This window comes from Palaemon carinicauda, chromosome 1 (assembly GCF_036898095.1).
Source record: "Palaemon carinicauda isolate YSFRI2023 chromosome 1, ASM3689809v2, whole genome shotgun sequence".
NCBI lineage: Eukaryota > Metazoa > Arthropoda > Malacostraca > Decapoda > Palaemonidae > Palaemon > Palaemon carinicauda.
The window spans coordinates 70,927,230-70,939,729 of NC_090725.1; the positions used below are offsets into that span (position 1 = coordinate 70,927,230).

At 32.1% G+C, this 12,500-nt stretch overlaps 1 protein-coding gene across 4 annotated transcripts in view; it reads right to left on the minus strand.

Moving 5' to 3' along the window:
- The window catches only part of sif (still life), a 1,404,800-nt gene that overhangs the window by 513,023 nt on the left and 879,277 nt on the right, over positions 1–12,500 (minus strand). For all 4 annotated transcript variants that reach the window (XM_068381983.1, XM_068381997.1, XM_068381990.1 and 1 more), the window contains one exon: positions 6,260–6,821. In XM_068381983.1, coding sequence (XP_068238084.1) covers positions 6,260–6,821 — 562 coding nt within the window. The remainder of the gene's footprint in view (positions 1–6,259; positions 6,822–12,500) is intronic.

Here is a 12,500-nt window from a genome sequence, read left to right on the forward strand (position 1 = left end):
AAAGTTGAAAACGTGGTTTTCTGTGTTTATTTCTCATAACTTCTCACAGAGAAATGAACATTACGCGAAAACTACGCAGTTTAAGAAAATTAACATAATATTGGTGTGATAATTCTCCTAATCATAATGATCACATAAAAATGAAATTGAATAATTTATATATATATATATATATATATATATATATATATATATATATATATATATATATATACTGTATATATATATACATATATATATATGCATACATATATATGTATATATATATATATATATATATATATATATATATATATATATATATATATATATATATACAGTATATATATACATATATATATATATATGTATATATATGTATATATATATATATATATATATATATATATATATATATATATATATGTATATATATATATATATATATATATATATATATATATATATATATATATATATATACTGTATAATAATATTAGGAAGGTTTAAATCTTCACGTATCGTGCAATTACCCTCGGAAGAATCTATTCTCTCATAACGATATTTCTCGTATAAACAAATTCAATGCTCTATTACCAAAAAAATGCCATACTTTTTCGAAGTAAAATTCTAAAGGAGAGTTATATAGAGAATAGGGATAACGTAACGATCAACGCCAAGAGAAGCCGACATAAAGAATTTATAAAAGTTTTTATATATACACAAAAAGGTAGCCCCAATCAAATCTTGAGACGAAACTAGTGTACAATAAGGGAATTCGCCTGGGAGGTACCACTAACCTGACCTTTCTCTATGATTGTTATTCTACTTAAAGTAAACTTGGTAAAATCCACTTCAATTCCATTTATATGTCTGTATAGAATATACTATTTAATTTCCCAACTTATTACCTACTAAAATGACCTAACTCTTGGCCATGACCCATGATGACAATAAACTTATGTATGTATGACCTGCATAAATCATCATCGAAATGTGTAAAGAACCTTCAATCCAGCCTAATAAACTTATGTATGTATGACCTGCATAAATCATCATCGAAGTGTGTAAAGAACCTTCAATCCAGCCTAATAAACTTATGTATGTATGACCTGCATAAATCATCATCGAAGTGTGTAAAGAACCTTCAATCCAGCCTTATAACCTTAGTGTAAATACTATGAGCTTATATTTAGCTCTGCAAGGAAATGGCAATTCTTCTGAATTAGAAAGAAAATACTTTGATTAACTAAATGTAAATAATAAGAATAGTAATCCTGATTATGATAGCGAAGTAGACTACTCAATGAAATCTGTCTCAATGAAATCTGTAAGTTCAACTTCCAAGCTCAATCAACAGGTCGCTCTTTATAGCTCATTTCTCTGGTAATTCTATTCATTCATCTTGTTCCTTCTGACCATTCTATCTGTAATCGTAGTCTCCATAATATGCTTTGCTTTTAACTTTGTTATATGCTTCTATCCTGAGTTAGTCGTTGTACTTTGTTGGCTTATAACTTTATAATTCTTGTAGCGACTTATCATTCCTGTTAGGAAAATGTCCACAAAACACTCACTGCTCTAATCTTTAAACGAAGCAGTTTAAAAGTTTTGATTTGATACTAAAGAGTATCTGAAACTTTATTCACCTTGTGCGCCTTGAATGAAATATTTTCTAAAGATCAAATAGTATGTCCTACGAAAGGAAAGATCAATTTTGGGGACCTTCCTTTTATTCTTTTAATATAATCTGAATGGCTTGAATAACTTTAATGTATGATCTTGAGGTCTGTACAGTATTTCAAAGCTGGCATAAGACTGTTAGCAGACCTTACTGAGTGCAGCTTTAGTGACCCTGTCAACTGATATTACTAATTAGCTTTATTCACTACCTTAACTGATCGTACTGCATAGCATATAATTCTCTTCACAGCCAAAATTTATGAATTATATATACATGTTGGCATTGTTACCACTATAAGCAGTTCTATCGACAATTTTGATGTTTGCCCTTCTTCACCAGCCTTTCCATTCTCTGTCCAGCAATCAATATCAGTTTTTACCACACCTAACAGCCTAACTCATTTCCAGTTTGGCATCGCATCTCATGTGTCTGGAAGCGCCATGTAGTTTCCTTTCTCACTTTTGGACTCCCAGAGGTCCCAACCGGGTATGAAATTCAGGAGCAATTTATCGGAGACTTGACTATCGCTAACTTCGAATTCATGACTTCTACGAGGTCTATAGCTAGCATCAGAATGGGTACACTATCACACAATCATACTCAATATTACTGTATATTATATATATATATATATATATACATATATATATATGTATATATATATATATATATATATATGTGTGTGTGTATATATATATATACACACATACACACACACACACATATATATATATATATATATATATATATATATATATATATATATATATATATATACATATATATATATATATATACACACACATATATATATATATATATATATATATATATATATATATATATATATATATATTTATATATATATGTGTATATATCTATCTATCTATCTATCTATATATATATATATATAAATATATATATATATATATATATATATATATATATATATATATATATACACATACTGATGTATGGTCCTATTAGTGCAGTGAGCTTGAGCGCCATCGTCGTGTAGCCAATGCAGCATAGAGGAGCTTAAACTCCCTTTCCGTCCTCTGAATTTGTAAACTACATTAGTCTTACATTGCTTGGGTACTCTGAACACATTACTGTTTTTCATCACAAGGGTAGTTATCAATTTCAGCTTGCTGTAAAACAAAAGACACTATTTAAAACGTATCGCTGAGAATATGCAACAAGCTAAACTTTATTTCTGCCCTTGTGACGAAAAAGATTCACGCTTCCAGAGTACCCATGGATTTTACGACCAATGTAGTTTATAAATTCAAATGTTCGGAAGGGGAATATAGGTCCCCCCTTGGGTACTCTGAACACATTACTGTTTTTTCATCACAAGGGTAGTTATCAATATCAGCTTGCTGTAAAACAAAAGACACTACTTAAAACGTATCGCTGAGAATATGCAACAAGCTAAATTTTATTTCTGCCCTTGTGACGATAAAGATTCACGCTTCCAGAGTACCCATGGATTTTACGACCAATGTAGTTTATAAATATCACAAATTTTAAGTAATTTGTATTTTTCCTAACAGTACTTACCTCGAACTACTTTCTTAGGAGTATCTGGGGGGAGATCCCAGATACTCCTAAGAAAGTAGTTCGAGGTAAGTACTCTGTGTTGGAACAATCAAATGTTCGGAAGGGGAATAAAATAGGTCCCTCAATATATACCACATTGGCCAGACGATAATAAAGCTCGGGAAGGCCCTTTATATAGAGGATAGTACGAAAGCTACAATAATATAACTTACCTTGGCTGGATGGAATCAAGGAGAAGAGGGATAGAGGTTGGGTTAATTCTCAAAGTAAATAATGAATCACCTTTGGAAGGATATAAAAAAAGAAATCAAAAGCTGTGAGAGTAATTCAAAGCTTGTTGGTTGAGGGAGAGAAACTAATAAAACCAGCCATCCGATATTGATTGATTTTCACAGAGTAAATGTTGGAAGATGTGTAAGAGATGAAAAGACTTTACTTAAGATCACGGTCACGTGGCCGAAATAATATATACAGAAATGAAAATCCAAGACATGTTCTGGCAGAGGGAGAAAAGATTCGGAGGAGACGAAACGGACAAAATTAGTTTAAGCCGGTTTTACCGAAAAGGGGAAAGAATATCAATTTTACAGCTGGATAAAAGAAAAAAAATATGGCCAAATAGCAATGTGGTATCGCCCCATTTTTTTTTATTTTTTTTTTATTTTTATACAAGCGAGAGGTATGATTACCTCTCCAGCGACCAGAATTGAATGAATTGGATTAGAGACATATATATATATATATATATATATATATATATATATATATATACATATATATATATATATATATATATATATATATATATATATATATATATATATATATATATATATATATATATATATATAAATATATATATATATATATATATATATATATATATACATATAAATATATGTGTATATATATACACATATATGTGTATATATATGTGTGTATATATATATATATATATATACTGTATATATATATATATATATATATATATATAGATGTGTATATATATACACATATATATGTGTATATATATATATATATATATATATATATATATATATATATATATATATGTGTGTGTGTATATATACAGTATATACATATATATATATATATATATATATATATATATATATATATATATATGTATATATATATATATATCATTCACTAATCCAAATATAGCTTTTTTAAGCACTGTAGTAAAATAGTTTTCCATTAAATAGTGATACCGTTGCCCACTCGGATGACAACTCCAAAATAAATGTGCCAAAGTATAGAGATTTGAGTACTTAAATTTGGGTTTTTGGACAAAGATTTAGTTAAAACGTCAAATCCTGCCACCATCAACAAATCAATACATAAGTAAAAACAAAAGGGTTTAGTTATAAATTTAGGCTCATACAAATAAAAACGATTTACCGTCTATGACATGACTTGTCATCATAGTTGACTAACCATAACAGACCTTCACTGGTGGGACAGGTCTCCAATTATCAAGTTCTTGAAAGTAAATAATACTGAATTAGTTTGCTGTGAGATGAAGTTTTTCTTACAGTTTTTCTTGCATAAGAATAGATAAGTCTGGATATGTCTCAAATTTATGATATAAAAGGGTTCCAACACACGCTTGAACGTTTTAAGACATATATCATAGTCACTCGTCCTATAATGCAACTAACAAACACACTAAAGTTGACAAAGAATTCTTTTTTATAATTCATTAGAAGACTGATTATCTGCCATTTTGGTGCATGTAAGTTTCAGTTCTGTTAGTTAGATGAAAGTAATGTTTTCTGATAACCCTTATTATGTTCGTAGTATGATCTGATAAGACTTATGTTCGTAGTATGATCTGATAAGACTTACTATGTTCGTAGTATGATCTGATAAGACTTAATTCTTTTTTACCCAACACTGAAACCCGCTCCTTAAATCAAACAATCATCATGTGACTATTTTCTAAGTTTCTTGCATTATAGAATAAAAAAAAAAAAAAAAAAAAAAAAACAGCAAGAGAAACAGCATATTTTAAACATGCGTTTTTTTTTTTTATTGAAAATCCTAACCTTGCCATAATTTTTGCCTCATAGAATAACTAGTTATTCGTTCTGAAACAATACTATCAGAAAAATACTGAAAAGGCGTTTCAAAGTATATAATGCTCTAATGGTACTTCTCGTTTATCATACATTTTCCTTGAGAGCCAAATAGTTTATAAATGATCTAAAATCCACCTTTTTGAATATACTAGTAAGAAATGACATAATTAATGCACATTCATGAAAATAAAAATAAATATTTTCCCTTAGGTTTCAGATGGGTAAATCTAAAACCTGAAGAAAAGGCACTTGCTGGTGTTTAAAACTTTGGTTAAAAACGGTTTCTGTAAATTAATTAAACCTTTTTTTTTCTAATAAAACCTTTAACAGATTCGCTAAAAAAATTAATACTAAACAAATTCAATATCATAGTACTGCAATACATAGCCTACACTGCATTAATTACTACATTTTTAGATATTAACAACTGCTAAACCTCCACTAGGTTATTTATGCACTTGATCCATTCAAATGGAATAAAAGAACTAAAGAGGAATCCACCTATAAAGATTAACAAAGCTTATTTTCTCATAGATATTCCTTCATTATATATGGAAAAAAATGAATGACATATAAGTGCAATTTACGGAAGAACACACATCTTGTCGTGTCATTTTCTTGAAACATTTAAAGTAATGAAAACTAGTCAAGTTCTAAGAACACTCCTTACAAAACATAGAAAATAGTCAATGGATAAAAACTAACAATACGTTTCACAATAAAAAGGGCATAATACTGAAATAAATGACAACTTATTAAATGATTAAAAGTCAAAAGAATCATCCACGCCTTAAGAAATCTTGCCCCTAACTCATCCTTGAGCAGTATAAAAAATACAGCCATTCAGCTCCACAGACATCCATCCAATGACACTTCATACAACCTGAACAACAACAACAACTACAACACTACAAAAGAATTGTGTACTTACCTCCGATGAGGTCAGGTAACAGAGCCTAGAATCAGCACTCTCCATAGATGCCTGCGTGACCAGGGCACTGTGTTCGCGATCGCTGGAATAACCTCGCTCTCGATCACTGCCATAACCACCTCTATCACTAGCATAACCTCTGGAGTCTCGGTCACTCATATAGCCTCTCTCGCGGTCACTCATGTAACCGCGTTCTCGATCACTCATGTACCCTCGCTCTCGGTCACTCATATATCCTCTTTCTCGATCACTAGCGTAGCCTCGTTCTCGGTCACTTGCGTAACCTCGCTCTCGATCGCTGGCATAGCCCCGCTCCCGATCGCTGGCATAGCCTCGCTCGCGATCACTGGCATATCCCCTTTCTCGATCACTCATGTAGCCTCTTTCGCGATCACTCACATAGCCTCTTTCTCGATCGCTCACATAGCCTCTTTCTCGATCGCTCATGTAGCCTGAGCGTTCTCGATCACTCATATAGCCCCTTGAATCCCGATCGCTGGTATAGCCTCTTTCTCGGTCACTCATGTACCCAGATCGAATGCTATCCTGGCGATCATAGAACCTGAAAAAAAAAGTGATTGACTCTTGAGTATGCGTAGAGTACAAAGTTACTTACAAAGTAGAATTCTCTAAAATAAATTGGAAATCATCATAAGTGTACTTGGGATGTGTGTAGCTTAAACACATTTTCCCTTTTCCATTTACTGAGCTTGTAAAGCAAATAGAATCAGTATCTATTCTTTTCTATTAAAGTCTTAATTCTTAAAAAGTAAATATTAGTGGTTAATACATACAGTACATGATTGAGAGATTCTTATAATGCTTTGTTTGAGAGAAATACAGTGCTGATGAGATATGAAATATTTCAATAAAATCAAAATTAAATAAAAATAAAAGCAACACAAGGCAGGTTATAATTGTCTATTAATTTTTGATTTCTTAAAATATTAACTTGTTTCTTCAAGGTTTAGTAAAATAAAGAAAACATAACTTTTCAAATATAAAAGTTTAAATTGTAAAATAATAGTGCATATATTTCTTTACTTCTTCTCTATAAATTTATATCACCAAGATGAGACTACACTGAGAGAAAAAACAAAATTTATATTACCAGTTAGTTAACAGTTTAATGAAGTACAAACAATAGGACAAAAAAAGGCAACTTTAGTTTCTTGAAGTAACATTTTGCATACTGTTATTTCCTTCTCCTTTTCTATACACAGACAACCTTGCAAGCCTATACTCAAAATGATGTCATGCAATTAACTTGTGATATTCCTAATGAGTTTCCGTCAATAAAAAGTACAACGATTTACCTCGAACAATATGTAATCATCAATTTACTCTTTTAATTTGAGCATCATCATAATTTAGCATTTATTTTTCAGTATACAGCATTAAAAGCTTTAACATAAGTCAGCATGCTCTGTACATGAGAAATTTCATTCTCATATGTCCATCCTTGATATATTGGAAGAACAAAGCATCTTGTAAATGATCCAATGATGTACAAAAGCTGTCTTCATCAACTTTTTCTTTTATTTGTACATCTTTTCGCCATTCCTTCAATTACTACATTTTTCTATGATATTCTCACATCGTGTATTTCATGTGATCCTCATTCAGTATTCCCTTTCAACTATTTTATCATCCAGTAAACAAAACAAATTTAATCTTATCATCAATCAATGTAGGGGATTCAGCATTATGAAGCTTAATCTGTGGTGGATAATGTGGGAGGTTGGGCTGTGGCACCCTAGCAGTACCAGCTGAACTCGGCTGAGTCCCTGGTTAGGCTGGAGGAACGTAGAGAGTAGAGGTCCCCTTCTTTGTTTTTGTTTTGTTTCATTGTTGATGTCGGCTACCCCCCAAAATTGGGGGAAGTGCCTTTGGTATATGTATGTATGTATGTATCAATCAATGTTTATTGCTCTCATCTTTATTCAGTACTGCTACTCCACTTCCCCGAACACTAACTAAACATTACTATGTATCCACATTTTGACTGGCAATTTTTTAATTAGAAATAAGACCATATTTTTTCTAGCGATGAATCAGTTTTCAATTTCTTTAATATATTGAATTCAAATCCAAAAGAACAGTCTAAAGATTCAGGGAGCAGTCCATAAACATTAATTCATTTAAGGACAGTTATTGACTCACTCCTCAAGATTCTGGGACTGACATAGCTGAATGACTATAAACCTTTGGAATTTTTTTTTTTTTTTTATAAATATACAAATTGGTGCTTTTCATAGTTTTTACCTCCCCACGACAAGGCTGTAGGAGCATTTTTAATGGGTGAAAAATATCACTTAAGTGCCAGCAAATCTTAATTAGCAAGGAGCAATGACTGACTGTCAATTAGGGAGAAAAAGACTTCTTACTCCATTCCTTTTCTTTCCTATAAATATAATCTGTAATACTGAAAGGCATGGCTCATGTATAAGTGAGTGCATGACAGGATCTATTGCATATATTGTTCTAAGATTTTATATTTAGGTTTCTAAACATGAAAACTCTAATGCACAAGATAAAATGCAATTCCAGGATCATTTCACGTAGACTGAAGAAAAACTACAAACTGAAGCAGCAGAAAGGTTGACTACATGATTATGAGTTTGAAAAAACCTGGAATGTCTTAAGAGCTTTAAACAACTAAATACCCATTTCTGAAGCAAATGCAACAGGGGTGAGGGTAACTAGGTTCTGTGACATTTAAACTTCAAGGTTACAAATTCAAATTTATAGTATGGTGTCATAAATGTGTCAAGTTTCGTCATATTAATGCTAGGTAATGAAATAGCTCCCTAACTACATAGGAAGTCATTTGACAAGGTGTAGAATGAAAAAAAGACAGTTTATGCAAAAGTGCAAGAGTTTCGTATGGGGCAACCTGTAACTTCTGAAGACATGCAGGAGAAATAGCCAATTTTGTAAGATGGCATTTAGGAATGTTTGGCAAAGCTGAAGAGTTCTCTGACTACTTTAAGACTCATGTTGAGAGGATTGGAATCAATACCAGAAGGGGGGGGGGTTAAAAAAAACTTCTCTGTGCAAGTTTTTGCGTAGATTCCTAATCTAGTCGGTGATCAGCAAGGTTCGATGGTGTTTACGAAATATTTAAAGCCAGGTCAACTATAAGTCATATTGATAGAAATCGCTATATTGAAAACAGAAATTCAATTATTTAATCCCCATTTCCTGTTTTCTGACATCACGGCTTTAAAAGCAAATCAAATAGAATGATTAAGAAAATCGACCTCAACACAAAATATCTTGGTTAAATATCAACTTGTAATAATTATTAGAAAGTTATTAGACTGTCTTGAAAATCATATTATTCCCATCTAAAAGGTAATTATTTGAATTGAAAACAAGAGATAGATTCATAACCATATAAAATTCTAATAAATTACTGAATATACAATTATTATGGTGAGTTTAGTGAAAAAAAGTCCCATTTCATACAAACCTCCAGATATCAGTCGAACATTCCCTCATTATCACTATCATCAGAAAAGTCGGACAATCATCAGCATTAAGAACACAATCACTGTATATTAGATCAACAATGGCACCTAAGCATGCTCTCTCAAGCCTAATGAATAGATGATCCATGATTCACTGGATTATTCTATGATTGGCGAGTGATCCAGAGGCCAGATTCTGGCTACATGATCACTATAGATAAATATAACAACGGGGTTGACTGACAAGGTGGCAATGCGGCTAAATCAGCCATCTTGCTATTATGGAAAGAGTTCCAAGAAATAGTGGCTCTGGATTTGTTAACATATATTCAACTAGTTGGTGTTCTGCGGCGCAACCAAATTCTCAAAAAGTGTGTTAATTCACATCCTCTTTTATCAGTGGCCTTCTTTTTTTTTTGTCTTTCCTTTTCTAAAGAATGAAGAAATGTAATTTTTCTCTGAGATCAAGTAGTGCCTGTCTCTGAAGTTCATTAATTTGACACCGATTTACATCAAGTCACCGACAATTCTCACCGCTCCTTCAGATTCTCATGCTCGTTAGCCAACAAAAGTATTGGAATATCTGTATCGCCAGAACTAAAGCGCAGAACACAGAATTTTATACAAACCTAATTTTCACTCAATTCATGACGTGTATGAATAACCTCATGCTGGTATGCTCTGCCACTTAGAGCGGTTGGCTCACCAAGATACAAAGCAAGCACCATTGTAAAAACAAAAAACGCAAATTAATTTCTAATTCAGTGAATTTTGTATAAACATGACCTTTGACATTTTAAAACTAAAAAAATGCCCCAAACCCAGTCGATCACCCACCAGATTCCAAAAGCTACGCAAAAAAAGGGGACTATAAAAGTTGCATAAAATTTTGTTCCCACTCTAGTGAAGTCTACCACCGGACTATCTTTAGTCTAGGTGTTACCTTAAACCTTCAAGAGAGGGATCAAAACCAATGGGTAATAATTCAAAATGAAGTTACAACACTTATAAATATCTCAACAAAGAAAAATACCACAGTTATCTAGCAAAAATTTATTGTTCGTCATATAAGTAATAGTCAGTTGGTGATGATAAAACAGCTCAAAGAGTTGCGTTATCTGAAGAATAAGGAGGCAACTTACATAAGATATATACAAACGTATATATCTATTTTGGGTAAAACTTGGTGAATAAAAAATTAGAACCATCTCTAATTAAGAGACAGGATTAAAATGGTCTTTAAATCACCATTCCTGGCAATAAACAAGGCCTTAACCTACCACAATATATCAATTCCCTGTATTTAAGAGTTTCAATAATATTTACTCACCACTCTAACTGGAGAGAATATCATGATCTAGGCAAACAACTTATACTACAGTATTCTTCAATTAAATAAGTGGGAAGATTACATAATACCATGGGATTTTAACGTTGGATTTCTTTGAGGAAGGTTTTGATACATAAAATTTTCCTTTAAGGTCAAAATTCAAGAGACACCATGAAATTAAGCTCATAAAATCACTATGTAAAAAATGTTGATATGAACAACTTGAGACTGCAAAGTTTTTCTTCCTTTCTCCTCTAATTCAAGTCATGTAAAACTTGAGCCTGAGACATCATCTTTTTCCTTTCTCTTATAAACTAACAAAGTCTGGAATACAGACAGTAGGCTACGTTCAGAAAAATAACATCTATACCACCAGTGACAGAAAAAGTCCTCCTCAATGAATAAAAGAAGTCATATCCTTTCTGAGGTTGCGGAAAGTTGCCTCACAACCTGAATAGAAATTTTATTATTAATGTTCTATCACAAAGAACGAAAATGGATGTGCACGACTGATACTCCACAGAAAAGGAAGGCATAATTACTAGGTATAGAAAAATACAAGATAAAAATGAGAGAAAAGCAATTATCACTACTGGATACAGTTAAAAATATCACAAAAGGTGGTACTGTATCTTAATTCCAGTTAATTATGTAAACAAAAAGTAACATCTTAAAGAAGACCTGATCAAAATGGGAGTAAAAAAAGATTTGAAACAAGAAAACTTGAAAAGAAATATCATAAAGACTTCTCTTACTAGATAAACCGCAATTCTTCCTGCAAGGAGTAATTACACTTCTTGATACAGACAACTAAAATGGATGAATCCTGACTGGTTACTGGCATTACTAGTTAGATTTACTTTCTACAACACCATTCATCTCTTCAGTGGTAAAAATTATCCGTGGTCTGTCATTATCCCCCTTTAAACACACAGTCTCACGAGTTGAAAATATCGCCTGAAAATAGGTTAGGATAAAACTTTCACAGAAAAGATACCACAGCAAATTTCCCATGAAAACACTGAGAAATAAAGGGTTTGTAAAGTCCTTAGATGCCCTAAACTTCACAGTCGCTAAATTGAACGGTTTAGAGAGTTATTCTGCTCCAAGAGGAATGGGCAATTGCGAGAAAACCATTCATGATATGGAATGGGGCTTGCAATCATTTCCCACAAATAAGGAATTCCCTGTTGGTGAGTCATCAACTTCCATTTATCAAGTCTCTGCCCTTTTTAAACCCTGCCTGCAACTACTTCTTATTGATTTAACAAGGCATTCAGACTTGTAGGCTTGGACTGGGGTGGCAGGATTTTTCCAGCAGTTGGGTGTTGCCGACTTGCCCGGACCAGCAGGGAATATGTCCAACCTTGATAGTTTAGATTTTATAGAATCTAATAGAGAAATCTTGCAATGCTGGATAAAAGCACAAACCTAACGG